The 24757-nt window shown below is 30.5% G+C and overlaps 10 protein-coding genes across 10 annotated transcripts; 5 read left to right on the forward strand and 5 right to left on the reverse strand.

The window, feature by feature from the left end:
- Positions 1-419: 419 nt before the first annotated feature.
- Positions 420-2033, reverse strand: GDA1 (guanosine diphosphatase; the record flags this gene model as incomplete). Its single annotated transcript, XM_064857649.1, has 1 exon — positions 420-2033. One exon carries the CDS (start codon positions 2031-2033, stop codon positions 420-422), a length of 1614 nt encoding a protein of 537 aa, XP_064715487.1.
- Positions 2034-2716: 683 nt separating this feature from the next.
- On the reverse strand, positions 2717-5905 carry GTA1 (Gta1p; the record flags this gene model as incomplete). Its single annotated transcript, XM_064857650.1, has 1 exon — positions 2717-5905. One exon carries the CDS (start codon positions 5903-5905, stop codon positions 2717-2719), a length of 3189 nt encoding a protein of 1062 aa, XP_064715488.1.
- A 658-nt stretch (positions 5906-6563) lies between these two features.
- IES6 (Ies6p) lies at positions 6564-7004 on the reverse strand (the record flags this gene model as incomplete). Its single annotated transcript, XM_064857651.1, has 1 exon — positions 6564-7004. The coding sequence occupies one exon, from the start codon at positions 7002-7004 to the stop codon at positions 6564-6566; it is 441 nt and encodes a 146-aa protein (XP_064715489.1).
- A 2088-nt stretch (positions 7005-9092) lies between these two features.
- GLY1 (threonine aldolase GLY1) lies at positions 9093-10256 on the forward strand (the record flags this gene model as incomplete). Its single annotated transcript, XM_064857652.1, has 1 exon — positions 9093-10256. One exon carries the CDS (start codon positions 9093-9095, stop codon positions 10254-10256), a length of 1164 nt encoding a protein of 387 aa, XP_064715490.1.
- Positions 10257-11254: 998 nt separating this feature from the next.
- On the forward strand, positions 11255-12682 carry FRD1 (fumarate reductase; the record flags this gene model as incomplete). Its single annotated transcript, XM_064857653.1, has 1 exon — positions 11255-12682. One exon carries the CDS (start codon positions 11255-11257, stop codon positions 12680-12682), a length of 1428 nt encoding a protein of 475 aa, XP_064715491.1.
- Positions 12683-13154: 472 nt separating this feature from the next.
- On the forward strand, positions 13155-13634 carry TCA17 (Tca17p; the record flags this gene model as incomplete). Its single annotated transcript, XM_064857654.1, has 1 exon — positions 13155-13634. The coding sequence occupies one exon, from the start codon at positions 13155-13157 to the stop codon at positions 13632-13634; it is 480 nt and encodes a 159-aa protein (XP_064715492.1).
- A 166-nt stretch (positions 13635-13800) lies between these two features.
- Positions 13801-15687, reverse strand: PRP39 (Prp39p; the record flags this gene model as incomplete). Its single annotated transcript, XM_064857655.1, has 1 exon — positions 13801-15687. One exon carries the CDS (start codon positions 15685-15687, stop codon positions 13801-13803), a length of 1887 nt encoding a protein of 628 aa, XP_064715493.1.
- A 702-nt stretch (positions 15688-16389) lies between these two features.
- Positions 16390-17520, forward strand: PRM6 (pheromone-regulated K(+) transporter PRM6; the record flags this gene model as incomplete). The annotated part of the gene is made up of 1 exon (XM_064857656.1): positions 16390-17520. The coding sequence occupies one exon, from the start codon at positions 16390-16392 to the stop codon at positions 17518-17520; it is 1131 nt and encodes a 376-aa protein (XP_064715494.1).
- Positions 17521-17840: 320 nt separating this feature from the next.
- On the reverse strand, positions 17841-19058 carry GSF2 (Gsf2p; the record flags this gene model as incomplete). Its single annotated transcript, XM_064857657.1, has 1 exon — positions 17841-19058. The coding sequence occupies one exon, from the start codon at positions 19056-19058 to the stop codon at positions 17841-17843; it is 1218 nt and encodes a 405-aa protein (XP_064715495.1).
- A 1456-nt stretch (positions 19059-20514) lies between these two features.
- Positions 20515-24492, forward strand: RSE1 (U2 snRNP complex subunit RSE1; the record flags this gene model as incomplete). Its single annotated transcript, XM_064857658.1, has 1 exon — positions 20515-24492. The coding sequence occupies one exon, from the start codon at positions 20515-20517 to the stop codon at positions 24490-24492; it is 3978 nt and encodes a 1325-aa protein (XP_064715496.1).
- Positions 24493-24757: the final 265 nt, after the last annotated feature.

Genomic DNA, 24757 nt, shown 5'->3' on the forward strand with positions numbered 1-24757 from the left:
AATGGCACAACCAAAAAAATTAAAAACAAAAAACGACAAACGAAAAATAAAAAAAAAAGAAAAGAAAAACTAAAAGCCAGACATTATCACACCCATACATCCACTAATACACTGTTTTAGTATCCCACAGTTTTTTTTCTTTCTTTTTTTTTTCCATTTTTCACAAATTGCTCTTCCCGAATGAAAAAAGTGAAAAAAAGTATACAGTCGGCCGAAGTTTCCCTTTTTAGTTATAGTATACACACACACGTACATACATACATATTATATATATATATAGATAATACATACGTATATAATAAAAAGACATTTAGAGGGTTATAGATACATGACCATTCACACATAAATTATTGATCTATCTCCATCTATGGAGAAATATTCACTTTGATCCTATTCCACATTTATTTTTGCTTTCAAATTTAAAGTTGTGTTAATTTACATTTCCAGTTATTTCCATCTAATAAGGGTAAGGATGCACCAAGACACCAACCAAGTTCATTATTGTTAATCATTCTGGCGGTTTTTAATTCTCTATGAAGTGGAATGTCATAACCTGTGTGTAATAATGATACTTGGAAGGATAAATCTTGACAAAAATGTGGGTCGTTCTTTAATTCTTCTAATGATCCATTAATGTTTTGGAACACACTTTCCCAGGTCTCTTCACCGTTACACACCATTCTTGATAGATCATACAATTCATCCAATGTGAAACTTAATGGCATGCCTAATGGATGTGTTCTGTCATAGAAATATGAAAAGATATACAAATCGTTTGTCTCTTTAAACGTATGAACTAATGATGGTTGATGCACACCATTAAAGGAACATGGTGGTTGGGTACACATTGCATCCTTATTCAAAATTCGATCTGCTAAATATCTACATTGTGCACCAGCTGCCACTTTGGGACCTTCAAAGATTACTGTATAAATTGTTCCGTCATTCAACTTCACTTTCTCCTTTGGTGCAGTTATGTTTGGTGGTAAACATGGGCTTATAAGTGTGTAAATGTTAGTAAAATCGTTCTTCTTAATCAATCCGTTCTTTATCGCAGTCTCCACAAGCACAGAATTAATCTTATTTCTACCTTCCATTAATCCATAACCAAGATGAGAGAATTGATACAATACATATTCATATCCACCAAAATTTAATTCATATTTGTGTTCACCTTCAATCATTCTTTCATTTGGAGAGAAACTTGGTTCGAAAACAATCTGTGTAGATCCACCACCAAGATCAAACACAGCACTGGTTGGCAATTTCTTACCACTTCCAATGTTCCCTAGTAAATAATTGGTTGTAATCCATGCATAGACACCTTCCTGTTCACCACTCATAATAGATATACCATCCCCATCAACCACTGCAAATGGATAATCCTTCTCTAAATGATCTTTTACAGCTTGTAAAATCTTGTTACTTTTAACTTCACCTAACAATCTCAAACCTGCTGTAGCTTTGACAGCTATTGGTGTACATGATCTTTTATTCTTTGGAACAACATCCATGGCAATATTTAACAATGGATCTAAGGAACTTGCAGCACCAATTGCATCCGTGTCAAATGATGATAGACCTGGTTTTAGCATTTCAAAAGTTTCGTTAATTAAAGTAGGTGGTTGTGTACAAACATCAAATTCATAGACATGAACACGAGAACCAGTAGAACCAGCATCAATCATTACCACGTACTGATGCCCCTTATCACATGCAATATTTGAGCTGGAACTAGAAAAAACAGATGATTCAGCGCTCTCAATTTGTTGTTTTACAGCAGATGATAATTCTGGATTCTTCGAATCAGCCTTTGGATCCTCAATATAACCCGGTGTATCCTGAATAGGTAAGATAGAAACTTGTGCACTTTCCACATCTGGTGGATTTGCCGGACGGTTAATAGTAGACGCTACGTTTCTTGCAATATCAAGATTCGACTGACCAACATTTGATACCCTTATCAATAAGAATAACATAATGGCACCAACAGCACCTATTATAAAACGATAGTTACTAAATAACCGTGGCATGTTTGCTTACTTTAGTTGATGGATGGTGGTATAAACAAAATTATGAAACATTTACTTGAAAATAACAAAAACAAAGACAAGAAGTTACACAACTTCAAACAATAACTAGTTGTATGTATGTTAAATTAAATTTTGGTATACTGAATATCATCTCTTAATTTCTTTTATTTAAACTATTTTTTCTTTAAAAATATTTTTTTATTTTTGTTCTTTTTTTTGCATAACGTAAATACATAAAAATATAAATATAAAATTTAATTATTCAGAAGCGCGTCTTAAAAAAATACTCTATTTAATTACCAAAGACAGTATATTATATACTAATTACATGAATTATTATATGTAATCTGATAATATGGAAAAGGAAAAAATAAAGACAATTTAATATTTCTTATGGCGTAAATAAATATATAGGATATGAACAGTGAGGGGTGCACTCTGCCATTGACAATTTTATCACTGCAAAAACATATTATGAAGTATTTCTTTTGTTATAAAAAAATATTTCAGAAGTATCTTCAAACGTTTGTTACAATAAATAATTGGTAAACCGTAGAAAAAATCAATTTATTTTTTCAAATGTATTATGCTCTAATTTATTTAAAAAATTATAAATAATTTCAGTAGTCTATACATTTATATTTACACCAATCTTATTGTATTAACAATTATGAAGTTAACAATCATGAATGATTATCATGAGTACGAAGCTTAAAGATATCATTCATCGTAGGTCTAGATAAAAGCCTTGACATCTTACGTCCTGATCCAGTAGATGATGAATTAGATTGATTAGTAGCTTCATTTTTATTACCACTGGAATCTCTATGTTCTGATTTATTGTTTATAGGACTTTCTTGTGATGATGTACTGATAACTTTACTCTTTAATGATAATCTATTAGTCCATATTGAAATGTTACTACTGTCACTTTTATTCCTTTTATGTCTAGGGGACGTATGCTCATCAGTTACTGGTATTCCTTTCTCATTATTATTAAGTCCTGTAGGCTCATCAGGATCTACGTTTTTTGTTGGTGAATTGTGATGCCACAAAAAATTAAATGATGGGGAATGGAAAAGTCCTGTAGATGGGGATTTCAATTTTTCTTCCAAATTATTGGTTTTCCCAGCTACTGGCAGATCATTAACGTGAACGGTTGTATTGGGTGTTTGTTGTGAAGGATGTGTTCCAAAGACTATATTCTGATGATAACCATTGGAAACAGATAATGGCTCATTAGAGAATTGAATATTTTGTGGTGTGGATGACAAAAGATTTGAATTACGTGGTGTTAAAGATTGAGAAAATGCATTATTACTATTATTATTACTGAATAATGAAGTTAGATTATTAGATGCAGTCTGCGGCCCCATAGAACTCGTAGGTGGCCTATAAAAACCTGCAGATTCAGAGAGTCTCAATGAAAGTGAATCACTGGCAAAAGGTGATATGTTCACTTGTTCATTTAATGTCCCAGCCAATAAACTTTGTGAGGGCTGTCCAGGCGCAATCATAAATGGAGATTTAGACAATGGGGTTGCAAATTCACGAGTATGTGATGTAATTGGAGTTTGAATATTATTTTCTGGATTTGTAAGTGAATCTAGTTTTTTATCAGATACCGTATGAATTTTCATGGAATTTGCAGCCGATGAATTAATATTTAAATTCTTTTGAGATGTCCAATAATTATCTAATTGGTCTGTTGTGAAACCCTTTGAATAATTACTAACTTCGTCTGGATAATCATTTTCATTATATATCATATCTTGTAAACCAGTAATAAAATGATTTGCATTATCATAATCAAAAGACTGATCTAAACCATCTTCCTCATGTTGAGTTATATGATTATGAAGTTTTTCTTTACAAGAATCCGTATTAGCACTAGTAGTGGAACTTACATTTGGAATTGACCACGTTGAGTAATTTTGCTGAAGACTTAATTGATTATGAGCACTAGCAGTAATATTTGCCATTGCTGTAGTCGTAGTAGTAGTGGTTGTTGGAATGCTAATAGGAAAAGTTGATAAAGGATTGTGAATTTCATCCTTTCTTAAACTTTGTGGAGTATTTTGACTTTGAAGTAAAGACCCTTGCCTTGATATTGACGATGTGATATGGTGTGCATTTTGCTGATGTAATGAAGTTTGTGTATTTTGTAACTGGGCAGTTGCATTACCTGGGTTTGAATTTGAAGTAGATAGATTTATGAAAGAGTTAGAATCGGTGTTAGATAGTTGTTGACCAGAATTAAAGTGTGTTAACTCTGGCGGCATAAAATTAATTTGCTGTCGAAGATTTTGACTATCACTTAATTCACTTTGATAGGGTTGAGTCAATAACCTAGCCCTTAACTGTTTATTTTGCACATTCATTTCGTTATATTTTTCTTCTAGAAAGTTAATTTTATGTACTAACTCTTGTTTTATTTTCATCCAATATTCATAATTTTGTAGGTCAATATCTAATTGTTCTTTTATCAGTCTCACTAATTGATTATCTTCATTAAGTGTAGACAAATACTCTTCCCCTTGTGGTGATAATATTCCTGTATCTTTTGAAACACACATGTTAATTTTTTTAATCATGTTCAAAATTTTAATTGTTTCATCTGAATTATTCACAGGTTGATATTTTGATGAATCATTACCTATGTTATTACTATTATCGTTAGCTACTAAAGCATTGTTTTTTAAAGATGACAGATTTGTAGAGGACGAGGATTTTTTTAAAATATTCAATTCTTTATTCATCTTATCTAGCTTATCTACTTCAGATTGCATATCTACAATTTTAGTCTCCAAATTTTTAATTGCCTTATTCAATTTCTCATTCACTATATTATATTTAATTTGAAGGTTATCAGTGTTAAGATTATTTTGCTCGATTTCTTCCCATTTAACAATATCTGATTTCATTCTTGATAATTTTTCTCTTGATTTAACAATTTTCTGATTTAATTTTTCAGCTTTCATATCACCTAACAGTTTGTTATTTTCTAGCGATTTAATATTTGATTTCAAAGATTTTCTAAAATCCAATTCATGTGACCAATGACTTTTTAAATTATCTAATTCTAAGAGTAATTCTTCTTTGGATTCTTTGAACTCTTGCAAATAAGAAGTTCTTTGATTCAACACCTCATGCAAATCTTCTTGAGCACATATTAAAATCTTCTTTAAATCCCCAATCGAATAAGTTTCTAAATCCTTTAAGCTTGTTAAATTTGCATATGATGGTGTCAAATCATCCTGTATATTAGACACAAGATTCATACTGTCCATAGAATTCATTACTGTGTCATTATCTAAATCCTTATCATCATTATTACTATCCCTTGGAACTAAAATATTAGTGAAGGTTGATGATGAAACGGTATTTTTTCTCCATTTTCTATTTTTAATAATCTCAACATCCTTATTATCAGAAATATGACCATCAGAAACTTTTTCAGATTTAGTCATAATAAAGATGGAAGGTAATCTACTTATAAAGCCCATATTATTAACTGTAATAAAATCCAATTGGTATTGGGTAGATGGATTTAAATTTGTTAAAGAACAACATGTATATAAGGATTGTGAGCGGTTAGGGAAAACACCTAATTGTAAACTATTGACATAAACAATGTAATGAGTAATGAAATCCCTTTTAACATCTTGATCTAAATCTTGGTTAAGTAAAGGCTCATTCTCCCAATGGATTGTAATCGAATTTGTTGATATTTTATCTATTGAAACTTTAGTAGCTGGTGGAGTTTTAATATTTAAATCTTGAACGATATTTTCTACTGGAATTTTCAGAAAATTATATAATCTGGAAAATAACCATAACAAGGCTGCTAAAACAACCAGACCTTGTAACATAATGTATTACAGCAATCTTACAAAAAATGCTGAAATTTCCTGATTATCTGACGTATTGTCTTGCCTTTTTCGTTTTCTTTACCTCTTTTTTTCCAGTTAATTATATGTAGTTGCACAACAAAAGTTGTAAAAAATAGTCAATTCAATTGATTACAGGCTTATGACTAATATTTTTGTAGATGTACTTCATATATATATATATAGAAAGAGTGATAGATATATAAGATGTACAAATCTTAATCAAGCATCAATTGCAAATGACTGCCAGTGATTTCTCACTTTCTTTTTGAGAATTTTTGTTTTTTAATTTTTAATTTTTTTTTCTTTTTCATTTTCTCTTTTAGTGAAAATCAAAACGCAACAGACTTCAAATTACAAAATTTCCGAATTTACTAGTTATTTAATCAAATAGAATTTAGCCTTTACGTAGTCTTAGTTTACTCTATTACACGTATTAACCCTATTTATTTTATTATCATATTTTTGAAACTTGTTGAACCAACATGAGCTACAATATTACTTTCCAAAGACAAGTTAATGCATAATAGTTACATACACACACACACACATATATATATATATATTAGAGTGATTGAGTATAAAAGAGGAGTTAGTTATAACCATTTCCATTTTCGCACCTTTTAATATTCTTTTAAATTTACTTTAATACAAAGTTAGCACCTCTTAATTTTAAGTACTCTTGGTCTGTACCTGGCGCCATTGGTTTTACAATCAATTGATAGATTTCAGAATTATGATATCTGATGTTATTTGTTGGTGATGTATATGGTCCATTCAACCCTGTTATATCACAGTATTTTTTAGGTGGTTTCATAGATGGTGGTGCATTTATATTGAAGTATGTTACTTTTGGTACTAATCTCTTGCAAGTTTCCTGCGTATTTTCTTCCGAAACAGAAGCTTCTAGCAAACCATTGATTCTTTTCTGTTCATCTGATATTAATTGTCTTGCGGCTTTATTCCTTCTATTTACTTTTTTTTTAATTTGATGTTTCTGGGATTTGTATGGAGATGGTGAATCAATTACATTTGCTGTGGCAATAGATCTTAAATACTCTAATCTTGCCTCACTCGACATTTTTTTTATTTGTATTCCTTTCTTCGCCTCTTAAAACGTCTTCTTCTAACGATCAGTAGTTTTAATTTTCTACAACATCAAGTTATAAAAATATGTTTATTCATCACAAGTTATGCTAAGCCAAGTACACAGGTTATGATAGAAGAGTCTGCATCAATAATGTTTTTTTCTCTTTATTTCTTTTTTTAAGACAATCTTACCTTTGTACATGTGTTTCCTTTTCCTCTAGTAATTAAAAAATAAAATAAAATAAAAGAAAAGAAAAGAAAAGAAAAAAAAACAGATAGAGCTGAATATTAGTAGTTTACAAGAAAACGAAACAAAAAAAAATCAAAACCAAAGATGTATGAAAAATGAAGAAGCCTCTTTCAATGAGAAACATGATGGTAGTTTTGAAAGTTTCGCAGAATATTAGGGACACATATGTTGCCAACTAGGAGGTCAGAAAAATTTCAATTCGCGAGACGTTTTGGCCATTATGACATAATATATACGGTAATATGATTCTAAATAATCATTGATATTCACTTCTTTTTTTAGTAGTGTAGATGTGTTTAATACAAAATGTATAGTTTTCGTCTCCAAAAAAACACAAGATTGCTTACTGGATACTAGATTCGTAAACAAGGTATATCAGTTTTGATTTAAACATTATTAGTAATCGGCCATACTTCTCAAGGAGGAATTTACTGCTCTTCAACTGAGTGAGCAGTTGATAGAAAGGAAGCTTAGCAAACAAAAACAAAAAACGAAAAAAAAAGAAGACCTAACACACTACCATTTATGTGAGAGAAAATTTACAGAATTTTTTTGTCTTTTTTAAACTTAACAGTTTATTTCATAACGAAAGAAACTATGCACATAAGAAGAAAACAAGAAAAAAAAAAATAAGTGATCGTACAAATTTAGGGGTGTCGCCCTATTTCTTTTTATGGAAGCTTCCTGAGATAGAACGGCACCATTACTTTTTTCGGAAGTTGCCGTGAATTACGGTATTGTTATATTGCTGCATTATTTTATTTGTAGCATTTTTCTCTTTGTTTTTACGGGAACAAGCCGGCAATTTCCTAAATTGTTAAGAGCCTAAGGTGAGAGTTTAATTGCTTTAAATATTCAAAACCTTCACATTTTTGGAGACATTTACAAGGTAAAACGTGAGCCCAGATTAGGGTAGACAAAAGTTTTGCAGTAGAGATGTATCTCCTTTACTAATTTAAACACCATACTTTCAACAGTAAGTCTTAACTACCTTTTATTGCCAGGTATGCACCTTTTTTTTTCCAAATCGGAATCATACTTACGACAATGGATTTATATCTCCTGAAAATAGGGTTGACAACTAATCGGTCCCGTCCTTACTTATAAAAACTTAGGGTTTAATGGGAAAATATTAAATTAACCAAAGGAATTACTCATCTTTCCTTTTTTTTTAAAGGAAAGCTTTCTTATTATTCCGCCTAGATTTTTCCCGCTTTTTTTTTTTGTGCTCGAGAAAATTTTCATTTTTTCCCCAATTTTTAATGCTTGTTTTGCCTTATTATTTTTTTTTTTTTTCAGAGGGCATTCCAGCGATGAAAAGAACATAAAAAAAAGACAAAAAAAAAAAAGTAATCGACAAAAGAAATGACAAAATAAACAAAATAAACAAAAGACGTATTGAAATTCAAAAAGAACAAAGAAGAAAGAAAAGAAAAAATTAAAAAAAAAAAAAGAAAAAGCACAACAAGAAAATATTAGTAAAACAAAATGATTCAATTCTATTACTAAAAAATGAGAATTTCACCTAAGAAAAATTCATAAACTTGGAAAAAAAAAAAACATACTGTTAAGAGCGTGATGAGATAGGAAAAAGAAATATATAAAGTATAAAACGTGTATAAAAATTTTGAACGAAGGAATTTCTTGCTAACTCCTGTGCTCTTCATTCTTGTCTTGCTACGCGTACTTTGGCTTTGCTCAAAGATATAACGCTCATTTTGAAGTTGTTTTGGAATATATATCTATATCTATACATATATATCTCCCCATAGTGAATCAAGTCAAGTAATAATCACAAATCACAACTCTAATAACATTAACATAGGACAAATGACCGACATGGAATTACCACCAGAATATATCTCTGCTGCAAATGATTTGCGTTCTGATACCTTCACCACTCCAACACCACAAATGGTACAAGCTGCCTTAACTGCTTCCATTGGTGATGCCGTCTACGGTGAAGATGTAGATACTGCTAAATTAGAACAATACGTGGCAAAACTAGCCGGTAAAGAAGCAGGTTTATTCTGTGTTTCTGGTACTCTATCAAACCAAATCGCTTTGAGAACTCATTTATATCAACCTCCATATTCTATCTTGTGTGATTACAGAGCTCATATCTACACTCATGAAGCCGCTGGTCTAGCAATTTTATCCCAGGCCATGGTTGTTCCAGTTATCCCAGCCAATGGTGATTATTTAACTTTGGAAGATATTAAAGCTCGCTATATCCCAGATGACGGTGATATCCATGGTGCCCCAACTAAAGTTATCTCCTTAGAAAATACCTTGCATGGTATTGTCTATCCATTAGATGAATTGATTAGAATAAAGGCATGGTGTATGGAAAACGGTTTGAAATTACACTGTGATGGTGCCAGAATCTGGAATGCCTCTGTTCAAGCCGGTGTTCCAATGAAGCAATACGGTGAAATCTTCGACTCCATCTCCATTTGTTTATCTAAGTCTATTGGTGCCCCAATGGGTTCTATCTTGGTCGGTTCCTTGAAATTCATCAAGAAGGCCAACCACTTCAGAAAACAACAAGGTGGTGGTGTTAGACAATCTGGTATGATGGCAAGAATGGCTATGGTTGCTATTGAAGACAACTGGAAGGACAGATTATTAAGATCTCATGCTCTAGCACACAACTTAGCTAAGTACTGTAACGAAATTGGTGTTCCATTGGAATCTCCAGCTGACACCAACTTTGTCTTTATTGATTTAAGAAAGGCAAAAATGGATCCAGATGTTTTAGTCAAGAAAGGTTTAAAATATAACGTTAAGTTAATGGGTGGTAGAATTTCTTTCCACTACCAAGTTAGTGATGACACTTTAGAAAGAGTCAAGCAAGCCATCTTTGAAGCTAATGAATACGCTAAGTTACATCCATGTGATCAAAATGGTCCAACTCAAGTGTACAGATCTGCTTCTACCGAAATTGATGTTCATGGGAACGTCATTCAAGAAGTTAAGAAATACAAATATTGAGTCAAGTCTCTTCCTTTTTGATAGATTAAATTTTGTATTTCCCTATCATTAATGTCTTTGTTACCATCTGTTTAAATATATTAGTGGCATTGTCGATATTCTTTAATTAAAACTTTCTTTACTTTTCAAACGGGTTATTAATTCTATTTTTTTTTTATTTTGTCTCATTTTAATTTTTTTTAATGCTAATTTTAATGTTGTTCTTTTGCATTATTTCTTCATTTGTTTACTGCAACACATTTGATTATTATTTGCTGGTTTATCAAATACGTTTGAGAATCAATGGGGGGTAAACGTGTGTATTTACGAAATGCATAGATACATGATTTACTCATCACCCTATTAAGGAGGGACGAAGGTGATCAGCCAGGGAAGAGATCTTGAGAAATTCCAGTTTGCAAGGTAGACTCATATAATTTTTAACTCAACTCTCTTCTTCCTTTAGTGTCTTGATCGACCGATATGTTTGATTTTTTTGTGGCATGATAGACTATACCCCATTTTTTATTAAAGAGGAAGCAAGATGAAAAAAAGAATAGGTGAGGGAAATTATTATTTCCTCTTTACATTTTCTCTTTTAAGTATTCATGATCATTATATAGTTATATATATACATATATATATTATTGAATCGAGTGAGATGTATCTCCTCTCTTGCTCACAACGTATATAGTTAATAGAAATGGCTGATAGAAAATATTAATTGGTTTGTTGAACGTATTAGTCATGATTTTTTATTATTGTGCGTGGTTGCACTTTGTTGCCGTGGCAACGGGTGCGGGGCCATATATTTTTTCCCGTTTCTTTTTCTTGCTTCGTTTGTTATGTTTTAAAGTTTCACTTCTCTGTTACTGTCGAGCGTTTAGTAACAAGAGCAATTATATATATACATGTACATTCATAAGCGAATTAGTTCTTTGGTACTAACCTGATTCACTATTTAGTAACTTCTATCTTGTATACTCTTAAAATTGAACTAGATATACCAACAAAATACTATGTCTGATCCTGTTGCCATTATTGGCTCTGGTTTAGCCGGTTTATCTGCTGCTAATCAATTAGTCAGAGATTATGAGATTCCTGTTTTCATTCTTGATAAAAACTCTTCAATGGGTGGTAATTCTATAAAAGCTTCTTCTGGTATCAATGGTGCTCATACTGCTACCCAAGAACAATTAAAAGTTCAAGATACTCCTGAATTATTCTTCAATGATACCAAAAAATCAGCCAAAGAAAGGGGTTCTGAGGCATTGATGGAAAAGTTGGCTCAAGACTCGCACTTAGCTATTGAATGGTTACAAAAGGATTTTGATATCAAATTAGATCTTTTGGCTCAATTAGGTGGTCATTCAGTAGCAAGAACACATAGATCCTCAGGCAAGTTACCACCTGGATTTGAAATTGTATCTAAATTATCTGGTAATTTAAAGACCCTTGCTGAGGAAAAACCAGATTTAGTAAAGATTCAATTAAGTAGTAAAGTAGTCGATGTTAAATTAAATGACCAAAATGAGGTGGAAGGTGTTGAATATGTGGATGAAGAAGACAACCATCATATCCTTAAAACCAGAAATGTAATCTTTTGCTCTGGTGGATTTTCCTTCTCCAAAGAAATGTTAGCTAAGTATGCACCAGAGACCGTTGGTTTACCTACCACTAATGGTGCCCAAACAACCGGTGACGGTCAAAGAATTCTTGAAAAGTTAGGTGCTGAATTGATCGATATGGACCAAGTTCAAGTGCACCCAACTGGGTTTATTGATCCAAATGACCGCAATGCTGGTCATAAATTTTTAGCTGCTGAAGCTTTAAGAGGATTAGGTGGTATTTTATTAAACCCGGCTACTGGTAAAAGATTTGTCAATGAATTAGCAACGAGAGATGTCGTAACTGCCTCTATCCAAACAGAATGCCCAAGGGAGAATAACACTGCATTTTTGGTTCTTGGCGAAGGTATCTATGAAGTACTAAAGAATAACATAGACTTCTATATGTGGAAACAACTTATCAAAAAGGTTACTATTGAGGAGGCTGTTGAACAATATAAATTCCCAATCACAGCTGATGAATTAGTCGCTGACATAAATAGATACATTACTAACGAGAAAGATGATTTTGGTCGTTCTTTAGTAGTTAAGAATTTTGGTGAAAATATTTCTAAGGACACTAATATATTTATTGGTGAAATAACTCCAGTGGTGCATTTCACCATGGGTGGTGCTAGAATAAATACAAAGGCTGAAGTTGTTGGTAAAAATGGAAATGTTTTAGCTAAGGGTTTATACGCTGCTGGCGAAGTGTCTGGTGGTGTCCATGGGGCCAACAGATTGGGTGGTTCAAGTTTGTTAGAGTGTGTTGTATTTGGTAGAACTGCTGCCGACAGTATTGCTCTTGTTAATAATGTCTCTAAAATTGAGAAGTTGTGAACATTATTAAATTAGTTATATTTTTTCTCTTCATTTGCTTCTGGTGTCATTTACTAATTTAGTTATTATGGTGTTTATATTACTTAAAAATTATTAATATATATTGTTCTTATACACTCAATTTTCAGCTACATAGAGAATTATATATTTTAATTATGTACTTTTGTTGTTCTTTTGATACTTTGATGCAATTAGAGTTAATTAAATAAATCACATACCAGAAAATTATGTAAAAACAAAATGATGTAAAATAACAACTCAAAAAAAAAATACAATACAAATCTATATACCACAATATCCCAACAAAACTACATAAGTATATATGTGTAACAATAGTGGTTGTGGGATTGTTTGATAATTAATGTTTCTGTTAAACTAATTTAATACTACAGTAAAGACTTGAACAAACCAACTTCGCAGTTGACTTAATACTTAAAAAGATAACAAAAAAGATATCAAAAGAAGCAATAAAATGGGAAACCTCAAACCACTTTTTATCTCTTTAATAGATGAGACAAACACACCTATATTAATCCATGTCATGTCTTATGAAGCTAAGGATGTTAATAAAATTCTAAAATATAACACGTTTTCTAATATATCCTTAGATTTTTTTGAAAGTAGTTTGTTTCAATGGGATCAAATATCAATAAATTATAAAAATGGTAATTCACCAATACGAATGCTATTTGAAGTTGAGAATGTTACAGTATTTGGAATGTGGATGAAACCATCTGGATTAAAAATTATAGTTGGTTTTAATGCATCGGACAACTTTGAAAATGAAAATGACTCTTTAATAATATTTGTGTTTGAGAAGATTAAGAAGATATATATGAGAGTTAAGTCAAATCCGTTTTTTGATTTAGGTCAAGCTAGTACAGATAAGAACAATATTGTTAAGTTTGAAGAGAAATTTGAACAGGAATTTGGAACAGAAGTACAACTGTAATTTGAGAGTGAAAATGCCTGAACACTTCTAAGAATTTTTCTACGCATATAGAATATGAGAAATTATCATCAAATAGAATGAACAATATTGAAATGCTATTATTAATATTAATTACACTATATATTAGATACATATAGTATATCATAAAATATGCATATTCTTACAATTAATTTTTGCTGTTTTGGATCGATGCATACTCTTCTGTATAATAATCTTTATATTTCGGTGGTTGGTTTATCCTCTCTAAATTTCTAAAAGTCGGAATACCTGGAACTTGATTCTTTAAAATCTTGGATGGATATTCAATTAATGTATTTTTAATTTGGGGTCTATCAATTAATATACCAGGGTGCCCATTCTCTTTATATTCCGAGGATCTATACCATTCATTTGAAAATACTTTCTTCAATCTACCTGGTGTCCATTTAGGTTTATTAATTTTAAACTGAGAGTAAAACAATGAGTCAACATATTGAACTTTATCATTTTTATCCTCATGCTGTCTAAAATCGATTGCATTTGAATTTAACAGATAAAAAGTCCGGTAGTCTTCTAAAATATCATTAGTAACATCAATTGGGAGATATATTTCAGTATCTAAATCATTTATGAATTTATTAAGTCTAACAAAATTTTTATTAGCTTTTTCGAACTTATAATAAGTTAGCCAAAATGGAACAGAATTTTTAATAGATGGCATCTTACTGAAAAAATTAAAATATTTTCTTGTCTGAACATTATTTTTAACTACAAGCCATGTCATTTTAATTAATTCGACTACAATAATAGCTAAATTCCCTTCACACAATAAATGCTCTAAAGTATTACTTGGAGATTTTGAGGCTATAAAATTTGTTATAGCAGTATCTAAATATTTAACATAGTCTGTCTGTTTGCTTAGTATAAATTTGGAAGAGTCTGATAGTTTTGATTGGAATTGGGAACACTTTAAGATCGGTAAATATTCTGATAGGATATAACAACTAGTGGATGTTTCATTACAATAATAGAACATTAAATTCGATGAAAGATCTGAAAAAGTATTAAATAAAAAGGAATCTTTTTCTTTATTATTTTGTATCTCAATTTTTAAATAACGTAAAAAATTGAATCTAAGTTCTCTCTTATCCATTGGTAATAAATTTATTCCAAATTTGTATAAATCAACGATATCACGCTTTGAATTATGACCTTTAAACCAATTAATATATTTAATCCAAAGACGTTCAATAAAACAACAGGGTATTAAACATCTTTCAAAGATTGACTGTATCAATCGAGGTGTTTTATTAGATTGTGTAACAAAAGTTGTATATTGATCCCAATTATTAACCTCGTCTTCAGCTAATGGAGTCAAATTAAAAAAATTTTGCTTTATCTTACTTTCATATCTCCATATTTCACCTACTATAACCTGATTACTTTTAACTTTTGACTGTAAAATTTTAATATCTTTTACATCCTTTAACAACTGTTTATAAGGTTTCACATATTTTGCGTATTGGTGTAAAGGTATTTGTATAATCTCTTCATATATTGGTTTTAAATCAGTCCCTTGCTTATGTTCAAAAGTGATATATAAATCCCAAAACACATGGGCATAGAATTGCCAACCAACCAGTTGTTTAGCTTTTTGAAATGAAGATCGTATTTTTTCTGTATCATTTGGATAATTAGCTATTAAGACTTTTAAATAATCACACCATAATTCTAAACATTGTGGGAATTTACTGACAGATGTAGCAAGAATGTTGACTGATCGCTCTAATCCATATAGCTGATATTCGATAGCTGTCATTTTTTTCCAATAACCAAATAAAAATGGATATTTTGAAACAAATAGGCGAGGTATCTCTGTTAAGACCTCTTTTATATCATCATTTGGAGTTGGATATTTTTGTATAAGTTTATCAATATCCTGTAAAACTAAATTTAATGTATTAATATCGTTCCATTTCACATTATTACAAGCTGTTATAAAGTCTGGATTATCTTGAATAAATGAATTGTCCAATTTTTTTACGATATTTTTAATATTAGACTGGTCAATCATTATTATTTAGGTATATATGTTGTTAACACTACTCTAATAAGGTCTACTGAGTATTAAAAATATCTTCTTTATCCTCTTTATCATAGCATACCCACGTTTACTGTGTATTGTTAACAAAAAAATATGTTTACATCTTAATCTGCTACATACTCACTTTTAAGAGCTAGTTAGTAGATATTTCGCTTATTTTCATTTTTCGTCTTAATTTTTTTCTTTTTTGCAAGATGAGATGACACAAATGCCAAAAAAACTTGTTAAGACAGTCTTTCAAAAAAGCATATTCTTAAAACGACCTTCTTACATTTCATATAAAATAAAGGTAGACCTTTTGAATATTCATCCATTCAAATTGTATTTATGTAAATAAATGCCTACATGCTATAAATGAGGGCTAATAGTGGAATACCATTATAAACTAATTTTTTGTTAATTATTATGAATATTACATATTATTCCTTGCTTCATTTTTGTTTCAAAAAATATTAAAATTGAAATGATGGAAATATAAGGTATAAACTTTTAAACAAAAATTTATTATAAGTTAGTTAGTAAATGCTGGAGAGCATGTTATTTCTACTCGTGATTGATTTTTTTTATTTTAATTTTTTTTTTTTGCTATGTTATATAAAGGTGTGCGATTTCTATGTTACTCTCTAATGAGTTCATTAAACTATTTTACCTAGTGAAAATCATATTAACTCAATGGCAGAGAAAGTGATGGGGCATTTAAAAGATATATTCAAATTATTGTTTTTTAACTGTGATACAGAAGGTTGGAATCACTCACAGAGTCTTTACAAATTTGATGATTTAGATTTATCCTTGTATGCAAAAAAAAAGTATAAAAAAAGATTTCAATATCTCATTTTTATTTGGGGATTAACAATATTGAAATCAATAATGATCATCTCTGATATTTACACCTGTATCAAATTATTGGCATTTAACATATGGTCAAATAACTGTGTAGAACCATATGTCTCATTTATTATAACAAAATGGTTATTTAGTGTCTGTATTTTAATTTCTCTTTTCTTAGTTGTCATTGACACAGTGAATGGATATCAAATATACAAAACTAGAATAATCTCGTTGTGTTTTATTAACAACTGGTCAAGAAATATTTTCTCACTTCGCAGTTATGCTATGTTCTGTTTGTTTGATAAAATTACCCCAAGTGGGTTTCAACAAAAACTAACATTTTTAACGTATTTTGAATTGAAGAATTGTTCAAAATTACTACTTGTTGATACACCAAGACAAATTATAAATGGATTAACTCTGTGGAGTGTCTTGTTGACCAAGAATGAGAAGAATAAGAACTTGAAAGATTTTCAATCATTGATTGGAATATGGAATAAAGTAAAATGGATTGTTAGGAATAACCATGAAGAGGCAATGATATTAAGTTTTATGCTATTGTCCTTTTTAATTTGGTTAATATTTATCACTAAATTTTGGATAGCCGTATTAGCCTTCTTTAGAGTTTATCACGTTGTTGTAAAAAGACAAAAATTTAATGGGTTGAAAGAATATATTTGTTTGACAATAAGTTATAATATAGATTATTTAACTGAAAAGTATAAATATAAAAGGTTTTATTCAACGATGTCTCTACTTGAAACGAATAAGAATGTTGTTGAAGATTTTTATGAAACCGATAGTCCTTTCTTAACAGATAGTGAAGATATTTCATGTTCTATTTATGAAAATGTCATGGAAAAGACACTCTTAGGAAGTGATCTTAGTAGAATGATCTTTGTAAAGACACCAGATTCGCTAAATACATTGCCAAGTTATTATTATCATGGTAATCTGGACCAAAAAGAATGAAACAAACAAACAAATAAAATAAATAAGGTAATAAATAAAACGACAAGAATACAAATGAATCAAATACATATATACATAGATATATACATGCATGTGTATATAATACAAGTTATTAATGTTGTTGGATCATAGTTCATTTCTTTACAGCTCATATATAAAGAGATATAAGTAAAAAAAAAAAAAAAAAGAAAAAAGAAGAAAGGAAATCTTGAAACAATATTCTAGTGTTAAAGTGATAAGCATTATAATGGCAACAAAAATTTCATACAAGGTTAATAGGAGAGAAGAAAAAAGAGAGATATGAAGACAATTAGCGAATCTTATTCGTTTTTCTTCTTGGACGCAGTATCTTCAGTTGCTTTCACTTTAGCAAGATCGTCATCAATTCTAGATTGCTCAATTGAGATTTCTTTTCTTTTTCTTACCAATTCCTTTAGTTTATCACTTGGTTCGTATAAGCCAAATCTCCTAAACCGTTGTACTAGTTCGTTCATTAATCCAATATCACCATTAGCATTTTCAACTTCTGCTTTTAAGACATTCTCCAATTCAATGAAATATTCTTCAGATAAGATAAATTTCCCTGATTTTGTGATTTCTTTGAAAGTGGAACCGGTGAATCTTTCGTTTAATGGGGATTGGAAACCTTCACCTTTATTTAAAGAAATACCGGGTTTAGCTGCAATTTTCAATAGGCCTGCTTTGTATAGAGGCACAGTCCCACCATATTTCTTGACCATATAGCTATGGAAATTCTGTTGATATTGGTCATAGGAGGCCCTATTTGAACCGATCCAGCCAAGTCTTTTTAAAGTGATCTTCATGTCGTTAGATCTATTAGCAAGGTCGAAATTTCTTAGTTTGAACAATTTAATTGGATTGAAAGTCAGTGGGTTGATTACACCTAATCTGGTGAAAAGCACAATGATGGCAATCTTCAGGACATGCAAGAAGAAAAATGTCCATTGTGCTGGAACAGATGAGTAATTGACTTGAATTTCTTCTCTTAGTTTAGAACCCATTTGATGGTTACCGAAATAGTCTTCTATTATAGGGATCAACAACCTTGACAGTTGGTTGGTTAAGCAGATACCAGGTGTTGGCGAAATGCAGTCTGGTAAGTCTGTATACAGCCATAATAATAGAGTTGCGCCGATGATACCTACCGAAGTGGTATTATAGTCCCATTGTGGAACAATCAGTTGACCAGGCCATAATTGCTCGAATAAGGGTTTATCCTCGTCCAAAGGCTCCAAATATTGTTTATCAGCGGCGTCGTAGTGGAACAGTAAACAACCACCTTCTGTCAGATAACCTGGATGTGTGGATTTACAATAGGAGGTTGGTTCATAGTTATGAAAAATGGTTGGTCTTGTTACTATGATATCAGAGAGTGTGAATTTGATGTTCGGATCTTTAAATTGGGACACATTTGAATTAAAAATATGTTTAATTTTCGTGCTTATCGTGTCATCCTTTGAGATTTGAAAAGCATAGTCGCGATCGCCATCGTCACATAATCGAACGTAAACTTCCATGTTTTTTGCTGTTTTATTTTTTTATTTTCTTTTATATTTTATTATTATATGGAAAGTTTGATTGTTAATTAAAGGTGGGGTAAAGAAAAGAAGAGGGTTAGAGCTGTTTCAACAGACCAGTGTGGCAAAGGACAAAACAAAAGAAAGGAAAAACAAGACACAATTGTGATTTTTATATAACAATTATTTCTTTTTGTTGTAGTTATTTCTATGATGATTGCGATGGGGGGATTGAGATAACTTGATTATGTAATACTATATGCATATGAATATGGTTTACATTTTTATAAGAAAGTTGACCAGCTGTGTGTAAAAAATAAGTAGCGAAAAAAAAAAGCACACACACACACGCTCACAAACAAAGAAATTTGAAATAAAAAAAAAACTACTATTTGAAATGGCACGTGCAAAAAAAAATAGAAACGAAACCAAAATCGAAAACAAAAAAGAAAAAAAAAAAAAAGAGAGAGAGAGAGAATTTCCGATTGCTTCCATTCAAAATAATAGGCTCTGCACAGTGGCTGTGGTGTGGGGATGTTTTAGGACGTATATGTGCTTTCCTTCCGTCTTTCCCCCCCTTTTTTTTTTTCTCTTTTTGTTTTTGTCTCTCTCCCTCTCTGTTTTTTCCCGCCGTGGCAAAATGCCATCATCACCAGCTTCTTCCCACTTTACGCAGGGAGAAAGGGAAAAAGAGTTTTCTTTCTGCTGTTACGTATGTGATGAACTTCTCATTGCAGTTGTTGTTGCAGTTGCAGTTGCTGTCGTTGTTATTAGAAAGACTTGATCTGACAGGACTAATCAACCTGTAAATGTTTATACTACCTTTATTCTATAACTAGATTAATGGTTTTACTTATGAATATCATCAAGACCAAATGCAATCTGGGCGGTTAACAAAAACTATAAAAATAGTTGAAATTTATTGTTCTTCTTTTTGGCAATTCTTGTCCTCCCCTTATTTTTTTTTTTCTTTTTTGTTATTTTTTCTTTGTGTTTTATTCTGTTCGATGTCATCTTATTTTGTTTTATTTTATTTTATTTATTTATTTTTTTTTGGAGATTTTGATAGCGACACTTCTCTCTCTAGTTTATTATAAGAAAAATAAAGTAAAATGTAAAAAGTATCTTAAAAAATTAAAAACAAAGGACACATCAATAGATAGATACATACATACATAGATCGAGAATAGTAGTTATATATTAGTTAATATTGTATTAGATTTGTAAAAATATAACAGTAAGAAAAAGACAAATAGATTTTTGTATAATAGGTATACATACATACACAAAGGCAATAGATATTCATTTTAAAGACAATTTAAAACGTATTTCTTTGATTTGTGGATCTCGATTATTTTATTATCATCCTTTCTTCTCCTTTTCTTTTTTTATCATACAAAGTTTTTAAATAGAGGTATTGGTAAAGCAAAAGGAATAAAAAGATAAAAAAATACAGATGTTGATACAAGAAACTGATTTGTTCTTATATAATTTGACTTTGAAGAAACAATCTAATTATAATTATTCCTGTCTAGGTACTTTCGTTAATATAGATCCCATATCAAATGTCTCAAAACATAATTTACAATTATGTCTAGCCACAGAGAGCCATATCGAATTGTATGACTTATCAAATAGAACATTGACCAAGATTGGTAATGATATACCCTTATTTGCCATCATCAAAAATATTAAGACTGTTAAAAACCAAACAACTAGCATAGACTATTTGATAATTACCTCAGATTCGGGCAATTTATCGATCCTAGAATTTGTCTGGAACCAACAAACTCTCTCTTTATCTCTATCCACACTGTGTATAGAACCTATAGCAAGATCCGGTATTAGAAGATTGTCTCCAATGGATTATATCGCAGTTGATAAACATAGTAGGTGTTTAATGTTATCTGCTGTTGAAAAGTTTAAATATTGTTATCTTCTAAATTGTAATAATACTACTAATAATAATGTTGTCATATCTAATACCAATACAAATACTAATAATAATATAGTATCTTCTCCTTTGGAAGCTATACGGTCTAATTTTATCACCTTGGATTTAGTGTCATGTGATATGAACTACATAGATAATCCATGTTTTGCAGCTTTAGAGATGGAAATTGTATTAAATAATAGCAACAACAACAACAATAATAATAATAGTTTACCTAACAAAAACCTTTTTCATTTGGTATTTTATATGTTGGATATGAATTTGAACTGTATAATTAAAAAAGCAGATTATTTACTGCCTGGGAAGCCAAGTATTTTGATCCCCTTACCTGATTTAGCAGAATATGGAATGTTGACTAATATTGTTGGGAGTCAATATAATCAGAGCAATAATCATAACGATACAACAAACCCATTTGTTATGGTGGGTTTAGAGGATTCGTTCCTTGTTAAGGACTTAAAAGGTGATTTCAACATCAAAGTTCAATTGCCTAAATGTCAAGACCATCACTATCCTGCCACAATAACATCCCATGTGTTTCGTTCTTTTAAGAAACAAATTTTCATTTTGTTGCAGACTAACTATGGTGACTTGTTAAAATTACAAATTATTCCAAATCAAAATGAGAAAAATAAGCCAAAATTCATCTTGAGCTATTTTGATACAATCCCGGTGGCCGAACAATTACATATTACTACAAATGGGTTGCTTTTCGCAAATTGTGAGTTCAATAATAATTATTTGTTTCAGTTTGAAAGTCTTGGGTCAAATAAAGAGGAGAAGACTTTTACAGTTTCAAAAATTTTACAGAATTTAAGCATATTAAAGAAAATGTCCACATCTAACCCCATGTTTTCTGCAAATGTGGTTAAGAACTCTTCTAATCAAGCTGTAGTTCCTTTCAAACTGATATCTCGCCATGAAGATTCCTCAATCAGGGTATATAATAACAGTGTTGTTGTTGAGACACTTGTATCCTCTAATTTACCACCAAACCCCAAAAATATATGGACCATAAAGAAGAGGTTAGATGATGATGTCCATTCATACGTTGCTCTTGCATTTCATAATTATACAGTTCTTTTAAATATATCAGGTGAATCAATGCAGACATTGTCCTTTTCAAATCCAGTACCTTTTATCATGAAAAATGATACCACCATATATATGACCATTTTAAACCCTAATATAATTATTCAGGTTTGTGCTAATCAATTTGTTCAAGTAGTGACAACAGAAGATACTTCAGAGTTTAAACAAATCCATGAATGGTTCCCACCTGCAGGTATACAGATCATTACTGCTACTGCTACTTTTACACAATTAATTGTTGCTCTATCAAATAATACTGTAGTATATTTTGAACTTAACATAGTTAATAACTCTCTAATGGAATCATCTAAGACTTTAGTCTTTGACAATAAAATCGCTAAGATTGCAATGGATCAAAATAAATTCAGATCTAGTGATTTGATTGTTGCTACAGATGATGATCAGTTGATTAACATTATTTGTCTAGATACAAAGAGTCCCAATTTTATGGAAATTTTAGCTTTCCAGCAATTGAATGATGAGGTAAATGATATTATTGTAAATAACAATATGTTTTATGTCGGACTAAAAAATGGTATATATGTAAAGTCGAAATTTGATGAAAAGGATCGCAACATTATACATACAGCACAAAGATTCATGGGTGCAAAGCCAGTTTCTCTTTCTGTTGTTAAAGACATTCTTTTAACACCCAAAGATGATGATATGGGGTCTGATTCTGAAGAGGAGGAAGAGAATTTTGATGAGGAAAACAATTTACAAAAGGAGTCAAATGTCGAGGATAGGGAATATAATCAAAATGAATTCAGTACATGTATTACTATTCATTCAGACAATGTATGGTTAGATTATAATTTTAAGCAAATGAATTATATTAGACCTGTAACATTGACGGATAACATGTCATCTTTAAAGCGAATAACTCAATTTTCTACCTCAACAATTTCAAGAAATAGTGTTTGTGCATTATCTTCATCAGGCTCACTAGTTATTGGAAGATTTAAAGATTTTATTCATGTTGACCATTGGTTTAATATAGTAGATGCAAAAATTAAGAACTCGATATCAAATATTACAGAAGAGGAAGATGAAGAGCAAGATAATGGTGATAATGAAAGTGAAGAAGTTTATTTTGGGGAATACCTGAATAAAAAACTTATTTTTACTGACGATGGAGAACACATTATATCAATTGATAATCATAAAGATCCATTTGTTCAAAATTGCCGTATTAGCATTATCAAATTTTCTTCAAATCAGTGTCTTCTCAATACTTCCTCAAATTCAGATTATTACAATATTGAAGGACATCGATGTGTTGCAGCACAACTTATTCACTTTACAAAAAATAAAAATTTTGTTAATTTAGTTATATCCACTAGAGATCAGTATTTGTTGACGTTCCAATTAAAGATAGAGGATACCAAAAAAGTTTCTCAATATGAACTATCGTTATTACATAAGACAAAGGTGGAAAGTGATATATTTGCTATGGGTATAATTAATGATAAACTGTTCGTCACCATTTTAAATTATTGTGTTCTTTATGATTTAGGTAAAAAGCAACTATTAAAAAAATCTATTACGAAAGTATCAGCTAGTATGCACTGTACAACAGCCATTGATGTATGGGACAATAGTAGAATAGCAGTAGGTGATATTCATGAGTCAGTAACTATTTATCAGTACGACCTGCAGAGTAATCAGTTGTATCCTATTGCTGACGATACTGTTAAAAGGCATGTTACTACTTTAAAGTTCATTGATTCACAAACTGTGGTTGGTGGAGATAAATTTGGTAATTTATGGACTTTAAGAATTCCAAAAGAAATTGACCAAAATAGAATTATGAATTATGGAAATTCTTTGCATAATAGCGTCATGGAAGCACCATATAAACTAGAATTGAAAGATCATTATTTCATCAATGATATTCCTATGTGGTGTTCAGTTGTTGACTTTTTACAGATTTCCGATAGACCGTGTATTTTGTATGGTTGTTTACAAGGTACTATTGGTATACTTTTACCATTATTGTCGAAATTACAAATTAAGACAGCAAGTAAATTACAAGAAAGCATATCCAATTTGGAATCACTTATTTTAAATGATAGAGTGTCAAGATTAACTATGCAAGACGATGATATCGAAGATACCAAAATCAATGAGGAGGAAGGTATTTGGATTAGTCAAAAAGAACAACTAGATTCTCATCCAGAGGAGTATATTAGTTTAGTTGATAGAGATCATTTTAGGTATAGGAGTTATTATGCACCTGTTAAAAACATTATTGATGGTGATCTATGTGAACGATTCTTAACTTTAACATCATATGAGCAGACATTAGTTTGTAAAAATATGGGGAAACAGGTAATGATAGAGGATGTTATTAATTTTCTGAATGAAACTAGAAGCAATTATATGTAGGCATTCTATATAATTTGTATTATTTGTGGTAATGTTTTTGAAAATAATATTACGATATTGTTTCTCTAAATAATTAGTATAGAGTGCGTGTAATATTAATTAGAGGTTAAGCATTGACTAGTAAAAAAGGAGAGGCGTTGTTAATATGTTGATAGAGGTACTGTAATGATACCAGTTAAATTTCTTTATTCTGATATGTTTTGAATAATATGAACATATAATATATATGAATGTGCAAAATTACGAATCATATAATAGTTGAAAC

The sequence above is a fragment of the Arxiozyma heterogenica genome, assembly GCF_036370985.1.
Source record: "Arxiozyma heterogenica strain weizmannii chromosome Unknown scaffold_15, whole genome shotgun sequence".
NCBI classification, from domain to species: Eukaryota; Fungi; Ascomycota; class Saccharomycetes; order Saccharomycetales; family Saccharomycetaceae; genus Arxiozyma; species Arxiozyma heterogenica.